The sequence below is a fragment of the Populus euphratica genome, unplaced genomic scaffold (genome assembly GCF_000495115.2).
Source record: "Populus euphratica unplaced genomic scaffold, PopEup_1.0 scaffold78.1, whole genome shotgun sequence".
Classification (NCBI taxonomy): domain Eukaryota; kingdom Viridiplantae; phylum Streptophyta; class Magnoliopsida; order Malpighiales; family Salicaceae; genus Populus; species Populus euphratica.
Genome location: NW_011499867.1, coordinates 634,101 through 652,925, shown reverse-complemented (window position 1 = coordinate 652,925; position 18,825 = coordinate 634,101). Strand labels below are relative to the sequence as shown.

At 30.1% G+C, this 18,825-nt stretch overlaps 3 protein-coding genes across 3 annotated transcripts in view; 2 read left to right on the top strand and 1 right to left on the bottom strand.

The window, feature by feature from the left end:
• Window positions 1-2,669, bottom strand: part of LOC105126467 (acyl-CoA--sterol O-acyltransferase 1-like) — a 4,621-nt gene extending 1,952 nt beyond the window's left edge. Inside the window, exon 1 of the mRNA XM_011027336.1 lies at window positions 2,645-2,669. Within this exon, the coding sequence (XP_011025638.1) occupies window positions 2,645-2,669 (25 nt within the window). The remainder of the gene's footprint in view (window positions 1-2,644) is intronic.
• Window positions 2,670-2,776: 107 nt separating this feature from the next.
• On the top strand, window positions 2,777-4,386 carry LOC105126363 (acyl-CoA--sterol O-acyltransferase 1-like). Its single transcript, XM_011027210.1, has one exon. It carries the CDS (start codon window positions 3,084-3,086, stop codon window positions 4,182-4,184), a length of 1,101 nt encoding a protein of 366 aa, XP_011025512.1. The 5' UTR covers window positions 2,777-3,083; the 3' UTR covers window positions 4,185-4,386.
• Window positions 4,387-14,521: 10,135 nt separating this feature from the next.
• On the top strand, window positions 14,522-16,617 carry LOC105126362 (serine/threonine-protein kinase-like protein At3g51990). Its single transcript, XM_011027209.1, has one exon. The coding sequence runs from the start codon at window positions 14,848-14,850 to the stop codon at window positions 16,297-16,299; it is 1,452 nt and encodes a 483-aa protein (XP_011025511.1). The 5' UTR covers window positions 14,522-14,847; the 3' UTR covers window positions 16,300-16,617.
• The last annotated feature ends 2,208 nt before the right edge of the window (window positions 16,618-18,825 follow it).

Genomic DNA, 18,825 nt, shown 5'->3' with positions numbered 1-18,825 from the left:
ATATATATTTTATTTTGAATATTTATTTTTTAATTTCATCTTATAAAATTTAATTCTCATTTTTAAAATTGTTATTTGTTTTTTCTCAATCATTGTTTTATTGAAATTTTTTATGTATCAAATTTGTTCCTCATCCTTTTGATTGTTACTTATTTTATTTGAAATAATTTATGAAATGTTAATTATTATTATTTTAATTTCTTCATCTTTTTTTTTAGATTTGATCTCTATTATTTTAATTATTATTTATTTTATTTGAGATAATTTATGAAATTATATATTTTTTCAATTTCATTTTCCTTCAACTTTTTAATTTGGAAGATTTGTTCCTTATTATTTTAATAAACTTGAAAAAAAATAAAACATTAATAAGTTATTTTCCGGCTTATTTTCTATGACATAACCAAATACTCGAAAGTGTTTTCCAACTTATTTTCCATTACATTGCCAAACATCAGAAAACAATTCACTTTTTCAAAATTTAATTTCCAAAAAAAAACTACTTTCTAGTAAACAAATGGGGCCTTAGAGCGATAAACTATAAAAATATATAATACTAAAATATCAAGAACGAAGAGATTGTGAATATGAAGTTTGAAGGATTTATGAGATATTTCACTACCAAAAAATTGATAAATACAAACAAAAATACTGAAGGAATATTTTCATCAGTAAATTTCCAACGGATATATACCTTCGGTATATACTAAGAAAATTACAATAGAAAAGAAAATTTAAGCAAAGCAAAAAAACGATGATGTGTCATTTTTTACCAACGGAATTATAGATTGAATAAATTTTATTGGTAAAATTCATCAATAATTCTGTTAGTAAAATGTTAACATTGTTCATCATGTTAATTACAGACAGAATCACCAATGAAAAATTCCGTCAATATTTTTCAGAGAGCTCTAAAACTATTTACTTTATAATTACACTATTAACTATTATTTTTTGAAGACAAAAGCACCAACGAATGAAAAATTCATTGGTGTTATTTGGCAGGTTTCTAAAATTTTTTGATTACATTTAAAATTTAAATTAAATATTACAGACAAAATCATTGACATATTGAAAAGTCACCGGGATATTTGGCGGTTTCTGAAATGTTTTTATTAAATTAAATATTAACCACAAAATATTTTAAAAAAATTAATATTTAATTATTCGTCAGTTAACCTATCAGTAAAACACCCAAATAAAAAGTTTGGAATCTCTAATTTCACAACAGATAAGGTTCCTTTCTTTTTCTTTCTTTTCTTTCCCTTCTTCTTTCCCATATGTAAAAAACATCAATATCAATTTCTTTATCTTCTCTTCTCTTTTCTGCTTAACTCTTTCTCTTCTTCTCTATGCTCAAATATGTGTTTTTCTTCTTTTTTCTTCTTAGTTCTTTTAATTAATATACTTTATGATTTTTTTCTCTTCATAGCTTCACTTGCAACTATATTAAGTTAAGATTTTTTTTCTTTTTTATTCGAGTTTTTGTTTTCACTATATTTGTTTTTTATTTTTTTTAATAACTGTATGAATGTTGTTATAGGATTATTTTTTTTCCATATGAGATCAATTTTTAGTTGATTTATTTATAGGATTTTTAAATTTTTAGCAATTGCAACTTTATTTTTTTCATATGAATTTTTTTAGTTGAATTTATTTTTTTCTTATTATTTATTTGTTGGAAATTTGTTTGATTTGATTTTTTTTCAAGTATTATAGATTGTTGATTTATATTGATTTAATTATTTTATAGTTATGTAAAATAGATTCTTCAAAAAAATATTGTTAAATAATTATCAACAAAATTACATACGAACTTACCAAGAGAAATATCGACGTAATGAAGCGGATAATTTTTTTTTTGCAAGCTTTTTTTTTTAGTAAATTTATTGGTGAAATAATTTTTTTATTACCAATAGACTTGTCGACAAATAAAAAATCACCGATGAAAGATTTTTTGATGGATCATTTCTGTCGGTAAATTAATTACCAATAAAATGATAATGCAAATATTGACGGAAAATTCTATCTATAAATATAAAGATTGTGGTAGTATTTATAATTGTATTTCACTTATTTTATTCAAAAAACTACAACCATTCATCTATCTTATACTGGTATTATTCAGCTAATAAATGAAGAATTATTTAATTAAATATATTTGTTGTGAAATAATCCCTTTAAAATCTATATAAAATTTTGTGGAGGTGTGGCATTAAATCCGAGTATTATATTTAAATTCATGAATATAGTTAATCCGCTATGCATGCTCAAAGTATGATGACAAGAAATCTTTGGGCTTGGCATCAATGGGAAATGTGCAACAAGCCTATCTCATTAGCTTGGAAGCACCAGTCAAATTTAAATGATGAATTTGGCTAATGTCAAACCCTCTTGTGCCTATATTAAACTCGGCCAAGAGTTTTAAAAAATTATATATTTATGTTTTTCTTTTTCTAACATTTTTTGAAAATGTGCAAAGAGATTTACTTATAAAATCTTGGTTAATGGGATAATTAATGGAGTTATATATTTCCTGGAAAATTTAGTCAATTAGTGATGTGGACTACAAATCGTCCACCGTCTGCACATCCATCCAAACATATTTTATTTGCCCGTGCTGCCTAAAAAGGAAGAATTCCACCATCTCGGCATCCATCTAAACGCATGTTATATGCGGGCGCCTCCGCGAAAAAAGTAAAAGAAGAAAATTGTGTTCGCATACCAGGTAAGAAGCATTAAAAGTAGAAGCGATTTCGATTGCTTTTAACTTGAGCGAATACTTTCCTTTTCCCTTGCAATAGACTTGAGTTTAATAGTGTTAATTTCCTTCACAATACTCCAGTCCTCTTCTGCGTCCTCCCTTATGGTCAGAATATTTAAAAGAAGCAGAAGAAGATCGAACCTTTGAAAATGGAGTTTCCCTGGCGTTCGTTCTGCCTATGGATATAGTGTGTCAACGGACGACTATTTCTACGAACCTTCTTTAGGCCCTAAATTTTGACCCAAAACCCTCCTCTTTAAAGCTTCACCAATAACAGTATCAAAGAGCAAAGCATAAGAAAACCTAGAGACACACAAAAATGGAGGGTGAGATTCTTAACTTCATTAAGGTGTGGATTTCAGTCCTCGTTTCTCTGTGCTTTTGCTATTCCATTAGGAACATAGTTCCTAAAGGAACAAAAAGACTCCTTTCTGTACTGCCAGTAGTTTGCCTCTTTCTCTACCTCCCTCTTAAAATCTCCTCCGTGCATCTTGGTGGTAGCACAGCATTCTTCATCGCTTGGTTGGCCAACTTCAAGGTCCTGCTCTTTGCTTTCGGTAAAGGTCCTCTGTCTTCAGATCCATCAATCTCACTACCACTTTTTATAGCTCTTGCTTGCTTACCAATCAAGATCCGACAAAAGGATAAAAACAAAGAAACCCCATCGCCAAATCCTCGCCTAGATGGGCAAAGCAAAGAGAACCCAGCTCCTAGCAGAGCTGGTAAAGAAGGCCTTCGGAATTATGCAATAAAGGGTGTACTCTTGGCCATGTTGATACGTGCATATGACTACAGCGATTACATTCATCCAAATGTTATCTTGATTATGTACTCTTTCCATGTCTACTTTCTCCTTGAAATCCTTCTAGCCGTGGGTGCAGTCCTGGCTCGAAATTTTCTAGGCCTGGAACTTGAACCTCAATTCAAAGAGCCATACCTTGCTACCTCGCTGCAGGACTTCTGGGGCTGCAGATGGAACCTCGTCGTCACCAGTATCCTACGCCCCACCGTATACGAACCCACCCGTGCCATCGGATCCCATCTGATTGGTCGGAAATGGGCCCCACTCCCCGCCGTTTGCGCAACCTTTGTGGTCTCGGCATTAATGCACGAGATCATTTTCTACTATCTGGGGCGCGTGAGGCCCAACTGGGAGATCTCGTGGTTCTTTCTGCTTCATGGATTTTGTTTAACGGCCGAGATCGCTCTAAAGAAGGTCTTGAACGACAGGTGGCGGCTGCCGAAGATGATCTCGACGATGCTAACTGTTGGGTTTGTTATGAGCACCGGCTTTTGGCTGTTCTTCCCCAAGTTTGTCGAGTACAAGGTTGATGTTAGAGCGTTTGAAGAGTACGCGGAGATAGGCGCGTACATGAAGAATGTGAGTCAGAGCATAGTTCGTGTTTTACCGGGTCATTAACACCTAACGGTCTTTTTGTAAAGTCTACCGTCTCATCGGACCAGTCAATAAAACAATACTGTAGCCGGTCATAGTAATTTCATTTTCTATACATATTTTCTAGAACGATTGTAGTGGTCAAGAGGATCGATAAGAGGAAACCTCGGATGTGGGCGTTGTATTTTGTTTACCGTTTGAAAGCAGGACAAATGTCTCCTATCTCCATCACGTTATTTACTTTTTTCAGTTCTTCCTGATATCTTTGTGAACAAACAATCCAGTGAGTTCACTGGAGTCATCACAAACACAAGACATCAAAAAATAAATAAATAAATATATATATATATATGTTATTGATTTCAGAAAATAAATTCTATTGATTGCAATTTGTTGCATGAATTAAAGTTAATTCGGCAAATTAAATCGTTCATGACATTAGTGAAAGATAATGTTCCCAACAAGATGAGATCCATTTCCAGTACACAATCCTCATCTTTGACTTTTTTGCCCTTCACCGAAAAAAAACTGAAGGAGCTTTCAATTTGGATATAATTGTCTTTTTCTATGAGATATATTAGTTATTGCAAAATTAATTAAGGGACAAATTGGTTAGGATGTTTTCTAGCACAGTAAAATAACTATTTTACACTTTAAAACAAAACAATAAAAAGCTACTTTTCAGTTAAGTAGCACTTTTTATCTTTTTACAAAATGCATGATTAAGTTGTGGTAGTTATCTGTTTAGCTTAGATTTTAAATTAAATTATATAAAAAATATATTAATATAATATTATTAATTAAATAAATTTAGTAAAACAAAAAATATTTCAAACTTATTTAGTTAAATTGTGAAACTTATAACTTATATCATAAGTTTTGCTAGATTAAATTATTTTTTTATTATATAATTAAAATATAAAAAATAATTTATAATTAATTTAATATTAAATAATAAAATTCAATAAAAACTCAACTTAAAATAATATAATTAAAAAAACCAAATAAGTCAATTATTAAAAAAAAACCCTACATACTTGAGCTTCCGCGGCCTAGCTTGCTTAGACCAGTATTTATTTTTCATTTTATAAGGGGCGGAGGTTGTCTACCTCTTTTTTTTTTGAAAAAAAAAAAACAAACAATCAACAGGTTGTACATCACATCACATGAAAAGAAATATTGGAGCCGACTGCACCTGAGTTTGACTGTACATCATTATGCAAACTAGTGGTTGGTTTAGTGGTGGGAAGGATTTGTCTCCTTCCACTGCATCTGGGTCCGAGCTTTGACATGAATGTTTGCCATTCTCGCGGTGCCTTACATGCCTATTAGTTTTGTAGGATATTCAGTGAACTTTAAAAATTAGTCGTAGTACGCGCAAGCTGACCCGACACTCCATGTAAATAAAAAAAAAATTGGAGCCCGGGTGCTCGAAATCTTCTAATTAAAGACACGATTTGATCAGCTGGACTACATAACAAAAATATTATAAAATGATTAAATAAATATGTTAACCTAGTTGAGAGCTAATTAAACAGCCAAACTAACCCCACACCATTCAGTTATTTTGTTAGCAATATATTAGTGGTCACTATTAAATACACATATTACTATTAAATACACGTATAAATAGTAATCAACTTTTCCTAGCTGATTAGCTAAACAAGATTAATAAAGATGCACGTGTCCAACCCTCACTTTCTATCACGTATTCTAGAAAGATGTGTTACCAGAGACTTTTCAGATTCCACGAAGTCGTCGATTTTCTATGGGCTAACAAACAGATCGGCTGAGTGGCATTTAATCTAATTTAATTGAAAATGTAAACTTGGACTATCCAGTAATTGGCAACATGGTATTTTAATAAATAAATAAAACTATAAACTTAGACTATGTGTTAATTTTTTTTCATATTATTAAATTAAAATTATTTTTTTATAATTATTGAATTAATCACACTTATTAAACTCAAGAATTCAAGGACTAAAACAGGTTTTTTAATATATATATATATAAAAGTCCTAGTATTGCATGGAGCTTTTTCTTCTTATATTTGACAATTTTTGGCTAAATCAGTTGTGCACTGATCATCAATGCAGGTTTACTTAAATCACTTTTCTAATATTTAATTTTTTATGGTTTTCAACTTTCAATATTTAATTTATTATAATTAAATTCTCTAATTTGTTTTAATATGAATTCACTGATTTTATCACGACCTCGTACTATATGTTGTGAATTTCACAAATTAATTATAATTAATCCTGGTCAATTCATATATCATTGTTTCAATTTTTTTTTTTTTTTTTTTTTTAGATTAACGTGGGTGTCCGGGCCAGCTTGCGCGCACCACGACTAATCCCACGGGCCCTGAAGTTAACGACCATGTAAGCCTCCAGTGGCCATCATATGAGCAACCAAGGACTCGAACCTGAGACTACAGAGGGAGCAAACCCCTTGATCCCAAGTTCTTACCACTTGGCCACCACCTAGATGGTTTCATTGTTTTAATATTATTTTAAGAATATATTATATAATATGTCACATATTTAAAAGTTCTTTGGTCCATATACATCAATAAATTAATTTCCTAACGTTTATATTTTTTTAAAGTGGAAAAAAATAGCAAACACCATGGTTAAGAAAACTAGTTTCTTCATCTAAGATCTGCTGTGACTTTATTATTTGTCAATATATAGGTATCAGCAACCAAAGTGTTTTGCACAGGTTTTCTTCTGTGGCCAACTAACCATGTTTGATTAAGCTGCCCCACGGCGTTTTTCAGAAAAATTAATTTTGATTTTACTTTAAATTATTTTTTTTGAATGTTTTGGATTACTTGTATTAAAAATAAAATTTTAAAAATAAAAAATATATTATTTTAATATACTTTGAAACAAAAAATATTCCAGAAGAAATCAGTATCTCACACTAATAAAATTAATTTTCATGACAATGTAAAAAATAACTTTAAAAAAATAATAAAAATATTATTTTAATATATTTTAAGATATAATTTTTTATTACACTTTCAAACAAGTTGTTAAATGGTTAGGCTTGATGTACTCATATCTATGATAATTTTTATCTTTTTAATTTATTTATTTTTAAGTTAGTCCTTGGAGTAGTGGTAGTTACAATAACAGTACAAATAATAATAGTGTGCGATTTTATTTTTATTTCTATCATTATTTTTTTAAAAAAATTGATGATAGATTTTTTTAAAAAAAATAGAATAATACACCAAAATAAGTAATGTACATGAAATGAAAGTATGGTGATTTTAAATAAAAGTTTATTTATATTTACCCAGCCTGTGGCAAAGGGGCGCAACAACACAGCTACTTAAGTTTGCCTTGATATGGTCCAAGGCCCAATGGGGCATATCCTCTTTCCTTTATCCGGTTTCGAGCCACTATTTTTGGGCTTCATGGTCGAGCTCTCATAGCTGTGGATCTACCATTAGCACACCATGTGTCATATATTGAGACATATTGAGACCTGTTTGTTAAAAAATAATTTTTTTATGTAAATTTTTAAAAAATAAATTTTAGAAATATAAATTATTTTTTGATATTTGATTGTATAATAGAAAATAAGTTAGAAAACACTTCTAGTATTTGGTTATGTCATGGAAAATAAGTTGAAAAATAACTTATTAATATTTTATTTTTCTCAAGTTTATTAAAATAACGAGGAACAAGTATTATAAATTAAAATTTTTAATGATAATAAAATTAAAAAAAATATAATTTCATAAATTATCTCAAATAAAATAAATAATAATCAAAATAATAAAGATCAAATCTAAAAAATAAAAAATAAAAGATTAATAAATTAAAATAATAATAATTAACATTTTATAAATTATTTAAAGTAAAATAAGTAACAATCAAAAGAACAAGGACCAAATTTGATAGATAAAAAATTTTAATAAAAAAATGATAGGGAAAAAGCAAATAACAATTATAAAAATGAGAATTAGGGTTAATATAAAAATTAAATTTTAAGAGATGAAATTAAAAAATAAATATTCAAAATAAAATATATATAGCAGTAAAAAATTTGAAGACCAAATTTAATATAATCAGCAAATAATATAACATTTCTAAATTTTTCACTACTTTCAGAAACTATTTTCCATTCAAATTTTTCAAGAAAACAGTTTCATGAAAACTAAGTTAATTTTTTCTTTGACTGTCTATTAATCAACTTTTATAATGACAAATAAATATAGAAAAATTTAAAAAATATTTTTTAAAAAAATAAATTTCAAGAAATAAATATAAAATTAGTACGGCAACATCAATTCTGCTTGCAATATATAAAAGTAAGAGTAAGAAAATCGGTTTGATATTTTTAATGTAAAAGTTTGTTGCACAATCAATTCATTTAGAAAACAGGTTATTTTAGCTGTAAGAAAGCTTCTTAGATATTGCTCGCTCAATGAGGCATTAAGAGTTTGAATCTCATTTATCATAATATATAGTAAATCATTAATAATGCTTGAAAATTTAACATACTCGTAGAAGAAGTTTTTTTAAATGTTTAAATAGTAATCACATGTTTCAATATTCATTTCTCTAGAATTTACAAACTTAATAAATAGTGGTAGAAGATCTAATTCCGACAAAACAGTTTATTTTAGGCCTCGTTTATTTGCTGAAAAGTTTTTTTTTTTAAAAAGTGAATTTTGGGAAAGTGAATTCTGAAAAAGTAAATTATTTTCTGATGTTTGGTAGTGTAATAAAAAATAAATTGAAAAACACTTTCTAGTGTTTAGTTATATTTTGAAAAATGAGTTGGAAAATAACTTATTAATGTTTGATTTTTCTCAAGTTTATTAAAATAATAAGAAAAAAATATTATAAATTAAAAATTTGAATGAGAATGAAATTGAAAAAAATATAATTTCATAAATTGTTTTAAATAAAATAAATAATAATCAAAATAATAGAAATCAAATCAAAAAAATAAAAAAAATAAAAGATGATGAGATTAAAATAATAATATTAATATTTTATAAATTATTTCAAATAAAATAAATAAAAATAAAAATAATGAGGATCAAATTTGATAGATAAAAAATTTCAATGAAAAATAATAAGGGAAAAAAAACAATAATTATAAAAATAAAAACCAGAGTTAATATAAAAATTAAATTTTAAGAGATGAAATTGAATAATAAATATTCAAAATAATATATATATATATATATAGCAATAAAAAATTTAAAGATCAAATTTGATATAATCAGTAAATAATATGATATTTCTAAAATTTTTACAATTTTCAGAAAAGTGTTTTCCACTTAAATTTTCTAAAAAAACATTTTCCTGATAACTAAACCTATTTTTTGATTTAATTGGAAAATATTTTCCATTAACTAACTTTTCTAATGACAAATAAAAACATGACAAATAAAAACAGGAAAGTTTGGAAAGTAGTTTCTCAAAAACCATTTTTCAAGAAACAAACATAGCCTTAATGGGGATATAAGAACCCTCTGATGATAAAATAAATGACTTTTAATAAGAGACTACAATAAATAAGAGAATGAATTTTTAATTATAAAAACAATAGTGCTTGTTTTCATTTGTGCATGATAAATACTCGAGAATATGAATATGAATATTTAAAGAATAAAAAAAATATAAGTTTCTTAGTTGAATAGTTCAAGGGGTATATATAGTTTCTAAACCTTGTTATGTTGCTTAAATGGAGAGGTTGAGATGTTATTTTTTCCTGATAGCATTGACGATGAATAAATATCTCGTATATAATACTAATAAGATATAAGTATTTTTTACACAACATTAATGTTAATGGAAACATAATGGGTTCTTATAAGACATTTATACATTTAGAGAAGTAAAGAGATAATTATTCTTAACTTTTAATATTTTATATCAACAACCATAAAAATAAATAAATAAAACCTTGTGATCCAACATAGGTCTATAATGATCATCAATTTCGTATGCATTTGGACATAAAATGATCCCAAACCCAATGATGATGAGCTTGACAACTTGTCAAACTCACATATATTTAGGTTTAACATGTAGTTGAATTTAAGGATGTTAGATCTTATATTTCGCGTAAATCTACATATACATGAGCTCAATGTATAGGTGAATCCAAGAATAATGAGTTTTGTATTTCATGCAGGTTCATATATACTTGAGTTTAGTGTGTAGCTGAACTCAATATGTAGCTGAATTCAATAATATTGAGTCTGATATCTCCTTATAACCACGTATATTCGAGTTCAGCATATAACTGAATTCAAGAGTATTAAATTTAAAAGCAAGTTATTAAATCTGATATCTTTTTATATTAATATATATTCGAGTTCAGTATATAATTAAATTTAAAAATATTGAAAGTAAGTAAATTTTGTTTTCAATATAGAAAAAGGAGAGAAAGTGCCAGAGATTTAAGAGAAATCTATTGTAAGCTTCAATTCGAAAACATAATCCTGCAATATTAGTGTTGATGTATTTGTTTTTACTATGAAATTTTGTTAATGATGGTTTTAACGCTCCACGTGACTAGAAAAATGAGATCGAGCCTTGAGAAGAAATTTGGATTTTTTGAATTTCATTCTAGATTTTTGGATTTTTCATAATAAATTTAAATTTATTTAAAAATATAATAAAAGTTGTTTTTTAAAGTATATTTTACTTAAAAATACAGTAATATGATATGTTTTTTTATTTTTTATTTCCTATTTTTGGATTTAAAAAAAATGAAAAATAAATAATTTAAAGCTGAAAAAGATAAAAAAAAAACTTCAAAATCATGGTTTTCAATATATGTGTGAAATTAGTGTAAAATTAGAGTTTTTTATGAAAATTTTCAGTTTTCGACACCGTTCAAGTCACTAGAAACTTGGGAAAGAAGGAGACTAGATGACGCGTCTTCTCTTAAACGAAGAGTCAAGAGAACACGCCTGCCTTCCCTTCCCTTTTGTTTTATGTGTGTGTGTGTGTGTGTAATTACTGTGTCGCACCTTTCCAGCCCAGCACGCCAACCTGGTTATCTCCAGGCCCTGCATTTGGGTTGGCGCGCCCCCAGCCCAAGTTTTATCCTCTCTCTTTTTCTTTTTTTTTTTCTTTTCTTCTTTCCATTTTTTTTCAGCATCAGTTATTTATCAATAATTAATGGTTTTTTTAATTCTTCATACAGCCTCGGAAAAAAAAATTGATTATTTTCCACAATTATAATTTTATTTAATATTTTTAAAAAATAGTATAGAAAATAATCATTATTCTAAAAAATAATTATTTTCCATGAAATCTTTAAAAAATGAAAAATTATGTAAAGAAATTATAATAGTAGAGATTTGATGGTTGATTATTAATCAATATAAAATGAATATTTTTCATAAATTTAATAAGTGTAACACTAAAAAATCAGTGTTGACTGTGGATTGGCATTTAGAATTAAAAAAGAAAAAGGTCTAAATAACAAGCCTTTAATAATTGAAAATTTAGCATCTTTAAGTTTAAATTATTTCTAACTCCTTATGTATTGTTATAAAAAAAATTTAAAAAATCAAATGGGATAAATGACTAGGAATGAATTTTTTTTAAAAAAACTAAAATTTCAAAAAGTTATTAACCAAAAAAGCAATGGTTGAAATCTACAAAAGTACAAACTAAATGATACAATTGTTTTTTTTTAAAGGGTCGGTGAAAATTACAATGATATAAAAAACTCTATCATAGCCCAATTAAATCTTTTTTATAAATATGCATTACATGATTAAAAAGAAAATAACTTATCGCACTTTAAATATCGCAGAAAATAGAAGATTTTAGTAATGGTATGACTTCATAAGTATCGCTGGAAAGGCAGAAGGGTAATCACACACTAACTCATGCTTTTATTAATAATATTTAATTATTTTAAATTATCAAACAACCTTTAACTAAATTCAAAAAAATAAAATTAAAATGCCCTTGAAATCAACCTTAGTTTTTATGGATTTTAAGGTTAATTTTTCTTATAAGAATATGACCGTAGTGCAAATTTTGTCAAGAGAAAGAAGAGCCCCTGACGGAAAACTAAATATTTTTTTGATTTTAAGAATAAAATAATCATTTTATTATGATAAAAATAAGTTTCCTGATCAATTTGTCTCAAATTAATTTTGCAATGTCTAGTAAATCTCTTGGCAAAGACGATTCTATCATCAATTGCAACGTCTAATAAACCATTATGAAATATGTTTTACGTCACGATGTTTTGATAATGGCTTTTAGGTTATTTTTTAAAAATTAATAAACTGAAAGTAATTGGTGTTTTATTGTTCATTCGGTGGCATAAGTTTAGTCTCTTCAACTTAAAATCCAACTAGTTTGCCCTAAACCAAGTATTTTTCTTCATTAAAAATCATCAATCAATCAATTCTACCAAATTTAAATCACCAATTTTTGTTGACCAGACATCAATGAATTTTGAAAAACCAGATACAAAAAATTTACTATGATAATAAATAAATAAATAAATAAATAAAAATGCATACATACCTTCTTTCAGAACTCTTAATTATTAGTAACTCATTGTATTTTTATAAAAGTCAAGCTACAGCATTAAGGTGAAATATGGTTGTGCCTGCTGTCTTTTGGATATTAATTCTTATTTGTATTAATAGCATGTCTCCCAAAGTATATGAACAATATGAGCAATGCCCCAAGACCTTTTTTTTTAACAAAAAAAAACCTTAAGAATAAATAAGATATATTTATCAATTATACTTTATAAATAAAAATCACCCCACTTAATAAAAAATTTCCGAATACAAAATAAAGATTGCTTGAAGTTTCACTTATTATTAAACATATATAAAAAATAATTAAAAATATTTTACAAAATATTATTTATCTTACAATGAACAATAATTTTTAAGATAAATTATCAAAATTGTAATAGTTTTTTAATTTGTTTGGAAGTATGGTTGTGGTTGTTTTTTAAAGTATTTTTCATGTTAACATACATTAAGTTAATATTTTTTTATTTTTTAAAATTATTTTTAAAATTAGAAGATTAAAACAATCCAAAACATATAAAAATATTAACTTTTAATAAAAAATAAAAAACAAATGAAATTTCTAGAAATACGGTTGGAACTTCCCTTTCAGTTATGGTTTGCAGCTTTGGTCCACTTGAGAAAAAGCACCTCTGGTCCGGAAGGAAGTGGTGTGTGATGGGTTGTTATCTACTTAACTTATGGGCTTTTTGTAGCTTTCGTGCCAGTAAAGTTATCGACAGCCTCAAGCAAACGAAAGACATCTACGCTACTGTTACAAACACAACATCCTTAAATTTCAAGTTTTCCAAGGAAATTGTTTAATCTATTTACCAAGAAATATTAAGGAGAAAAAAAAGACGACATTATACATTCTGAATTCATTTAGGCCAAATTAATTGGATTTTAAGTTAAACCACTTTTAATATTAATTCAGTCCAATCTAATTAAACTGGTTAAGTTGATTTCATAATTCGATTAACTTTGGTGAAATCTAGTTCAAATCTAATTAAATTAATATTAAAAGATTTTAAAAAAATTGAATAATACTATTTTACCGGAGTTAGTTGATTCAACGACTTTTAAGTTGACTCAAAAGTCAAAATGATTTAGCAATTCAAGTTGTTCTACAAATTAGATTCTAAATCTGGTATTACCCTTAGGATACGTTTGGATCATAAATCAACAAAATTGTAGCTGTCTCCGCGTAGGAAGTCGTATGAGTCCATTTTGCTTGCGTATCGGGCGGTGCAGATAATGCTGTCCTCCATACGAATCAAATGGGAATTTCATGATCCGGACAATCGATCTTTTACTGCCTCACCACCATTATTGGCCACCGCTATCGCCGCCTTCATTTTGCTGCCAGCATTGAGCAGCGGTGTAGCCACTACCTTCCCAATATTGCCGCCATGACACAATGACAACCGCCGTCCCTTCACTGTCATCTTAATCGCAATTATCACCACGCTTCTTCCATCATTTACTGCAACGAATAGGAAACATTTTTAGCAAAATGTTCAGCCTCGAAAAAATAATTTTTTTATAAAAAAAACAATCATTTTCATGAAAGTATAGAAGAACAAACATGCCCTAAAACTAAAAGTAGTAATTTAAGAAAAAGGGATAAAGATCAAAATAAGAAAAATGACATGACGCAGCATCTGGGAGCTCAAGCTGACAGATCATATTTCATCTTTAATATTTTTAGAAGAATAATCATTCATTTTATCTGGATTCGCTCCCTGTGATATAGCTAGATAAAAAAGAACAGTAGCTTTTACTGCAGCGGCTAGTTAATTAATTAATTAGCAAAGGCATGCATAGAATTATGGCATGAAAATAGCCTAGGGATTCCAAGCCAGTGGGCTCTCCTCCCTACCTGTCTGAGGGACCAAGAACCCAAAGAAGACTTTCTGCTGTACCCACAACCCACCCCTCCATCCCATCATCCAGCCACCTAAAAGGCTAAAACTACAGGGTGCCACACAGAAACTACCTCTGTAAGAACCTCCTCCTCATCATCTTCAAGTATCGAAGTCTTGCACTTCTTGCAATATTCATTCTTTCATACCTATTCAATCGATAAAGAGCATCGAGAATTCATTTTTCACCTTAATTTCCCAAAAAAAGAAACCATCATTTTTCTTGATGGGATACCTTTCTTGCAAGGCAGACGCGGCCATTGGCATAATCTCTACTGCCCCAACATCTCAAACATCTTCTTCTTCTTCTTCTTCTGAAAACAAACAAGAAAAACCCATCAAGATCCAGGAGTTTAACTACAGTGATATTGAGGCAGCCACCAATGGTTTCTCTGACAAGAAACTGCTGGGCAAAGGCAGCCATGGCTGTGTCTACAAGGCTGTTTTACGTGGCCGACATGTTGCTGTTAAGAAACCGTCAAAGGGTTTTGAAATTGGCCAAGAAGTCGATAACGAGATCGAGATCTTGTCCAAGATTCACAGCCCAAGATTGGTAAACTTATTAGGCTTCGCTAATGATACCAAGGATAGATTGCTTGTTGTTGAGTTCATGAGTAATGGAACTCTTTATGATATTCTTCACTCAAATTCTAGACCACCCAATTGGGGTAGAAGGATTAGGATGGCTTTGCAAATTGCTAATGCTATTGATACATTACACTCACAAAACCCACCCATAATCCATAGAGATATTAAGTCTGCAAATGTTTTGATTGATAGGAATTTCAATGCAAGATTGGGTGATTTTGGTTTAGCACTTAGGTGTGGTGTTGATGATGATTATAGACTTAAGTCAACCCCACCTGCTGGAACCATTGGCTATCTTGATCCATGCTATGTTACCCCGGATAATTTGAGTACTAAAACCGATGTGTTTAGTTTTGGGATTTTGTTTTTGGAGATTATTAGTGGAAGGAAGGCTATTGATGTGGGGCATTCGCCGCCTTCTATTGTAGATTGGGCAATTCCACTAATTAAAAAGGGGAAACTCGGTGCTATATATGATCCAAGAACTTTCCCTCTTAAGGATCCTATGATTAGGAAGCAGCTGGCTTTGATTGCTTCTAAATGTGTGAGGTCTTGTCGGGAGCGGAGACCTGCGATGAAGGAGGTCGTTGATTGGTTAACTACATTGAGTAAATTGGTCCCGCTTCATTCATGGAATGGGTTCAACAATCCGTGCATGATGGTGGAGACAATGGGGCGTCCTGTTGAACTAAGAAACACACGGTTTGGTTCCAGACCACAAGGTGATGGAGAAGAGAATTTGAATGAAATAGATGGTAAAATGGGCAGGAAATCAATGATGGATACACGGCGAGTGTATTCAGATTTGGGGTTTCGAAGCAATTTGATGGAACTCATGGCTGGAACAGATGCCGAGACTGATGGGGTTGAGTCTAGTTTGAAATCTGCAAATCGGTTTTCTAGTTCTAGATTTGTTAGTCCACGATATGGTATGGAAGGAAGAGCTCAATCTCATGCCCATGGTAAAAGAAAAGGTCTCTTTCAAGCTAGAAAAAACCAATCAGTTGGGGGTGGTTCAGAATTATTCTCAACAACGGATAACGCAGTTGCTCGTTCAAGTTACAGTGGCCAAGGTTGTTATGGTATCTAGTTTGCTGCAAAGATTTGTTTGAAGTGGCTTGACAGTAGAGCGAAGCTCAGGCTTGTAAGCTTCTCTTGCTTGAGAATTACTTAGTTGTAGATTTGTTGGTAGCACTTTGAGTAGTGGTTTTCACTCAATTATCATTTTTCAACGCTCATCCAAATGTTGATGTCTTGTTAAATTCCATGCACATTTAGATCAAGGGCGCATTGCTCATGTCCCTCGCATAGGTTGTTGATCCTTTCCAGTTATCACATCGTTGTTATGCCAAGCCGATGTGTTGTCAAGAATTCTGTTGAATAAATAAGTTAAAGCTGATTCAGAACAGTTCGGATTGCTTAGAATCTTTAACTTCTCCAAATGTCTTACGGACGTGCCAAATATCTGTTAGCTTTTTTATTAGCCGGAGTTTGGTCCTGTATTTTCTGTATTCTACAGACAAAAAGTGTTCTTTGGAATTAGGGTGAGACAGTACTCGAATACAGAATTAAAATATGAAGAGTACTTATAATATGTAGGAATGTTGGTGGTTCCTTGTGTTTACTTGTACAAATTGTCGGGCTTCAGCAAAATCAGTGTGAATAAAGCTTATTTTGTCAGCAAGCAGTTCGGCTCTTGTTCTGTTTTCCATTGAAGAGAATTTCTCTTGATGATCTGTTTCTTTTGAAAATTGCGTTGTTTCAAGAAAACTCAACTCAAAAACTTGTGGGCCAAGGCTCAATCCTCTAGTTAATTGTGTGGTCTATGATCTGTCTTCTTCAGTCGCAGAACGACATGCGAGTTTTTCATGCTAAAAAAATTGCAGGCAGATACTCATTTCCAAAGACAACAAATATACTGCATCAAATTGGAATTTCTGTGACAACAAAGACGTTGAAAAAACATTTCTTGTGGACATTTATCTCTAAAGTTATCTATGAAATTCTCTCTTAAGCTTTGAAATTCCTGCAAAATGTGCATTTCCAAAGACAACAAATATACTGCATCAAATTGGAATTTCTGTGACAACAAAGACGTTGAAAAAACATTTCTTGTGGACATTTATCTCTAAAGTTATCTGTGAAATTCTCTCTTAAGCTTTGAAATTCCTGCAAAATGTGCTGGAGATTGTTCAGAGCGCAACTTCCAACCAAAAAAAAAAAAAACCTCAGCTTTCATATTAAACTCGCTTTGGAAAATCTAGTAGCAGTACAGCACTAGAGACTTCTTTCTACCTTGAGACCGACATTTGTCATGTAGGGCATTTATATTGGCTAGGTTGGTAACCAAAATCTTCCCAGGATTTTATCCGGTTAATCTTAAAAAAACCTTATCTTTCTTTAATAAAAACTTAGTTTGTTTGATTTTGAGATTTGGATAAACAGTTGAAACTTCAAACCACCTCTTTCATTATAAAGAATTGTGAAGGACTCAAGCATTATTATTCTTGATAAAACAGCGGTTCCTAATTGTTTCAATCATTGGCAAACTTACAGATGTTATGTTTACTCTAAGAAGGAACTCCTCTGACATGATTGATATTAATCACAGATGGACCTACTAAGATAATTAATTGGCATTCCTTCATTTAAAACAACTGCGTTGTCCTTTTCCTATATGTGTAATCATACACGTAAACATGTTTCCTCACGTTCGTGTGCTAATCACTTGTTCATTAAGGGCCAAACATTATGCTGCAACAGGTAAAGAGCATCACCGGCTTCGCTAAATTCATTCAGAGAGAGGGAGAGATTTAGCTCCGTGTGAGATTGCAAATTACCTGTCACATTTTTCTTCAGACGTCTCATTCTCAACACTTGTTTTTTTTTTTGTTTTTGGATGAGAATTTGTTGTCCCAGACAAGGACCGCACAGAATCCAAGATGTCCATTCACATGGAGATATATCATGTTAGACCAAAAAATGTTATTGGTTCAAACAATTGAAGCTCAGTGCAGTTGAGTTATCCACGCAAGAAGAAGGTGGCCCAGAAGTTTTGTTTCAAGCTTCAAAAACCAGGACAGAGAGATGGTGTCCGTAGCTGTTAGCAGTGAGCAGGTAGATTTATATTCCTCACCACATTTCAAGGCTTTACAGCTCATGTAATTACCAATAGCATGTGCCTCTCCTTTTCATATGGCAAGACAGTTGCGTTATGCATCCACTGCTTTGACTTTCAACTAAAGCTGAAACTATATGCTTTTATTCTTAACAAGATGGAACCCCATCCTCTTGGATCCTATTCCTCACCAGTGGATCAGCATGATTTATCCCTTCAATTGTTGACATGGAACACTTTCATCATTGCGTTATTTTTCGTAAATGCTTGAAGTCCCACTAGACTAGTTTTCATGTTCAAGACTAAATAAATCTCTCTTCCACTAGGAATCTTAGGCAGTTCAAATTTTTGAGTTCGCAATCTTCCCTCAGGTAAAGATTATCTGAAACTTGATTTTGCGAAGAGCAGGACACTAATTATCCAAGTCAATACCTGAAGATCTTTGTGTTTTTATTTGTTTTCTGTGTTATCAACGCATATATTATAATTACGGGAGCT

Bases quoted from the DNA above. Each gene is read 5' to 3' on its own strand.
- LOC105126362 (XM_011027209.1), top strand. From the start codon at position 14,848: ATGGGATACCTTTCTTGCAAGGCAGACGCGGCCATTGGCATAATCTCT.
- LOC105126363 (XM_011027210.1), top strand. From the start codon at position 3,084: ATGGAGGGTGAGATTCTTAACTTCATTAAGGTGTGGATTTCAGTCCTC.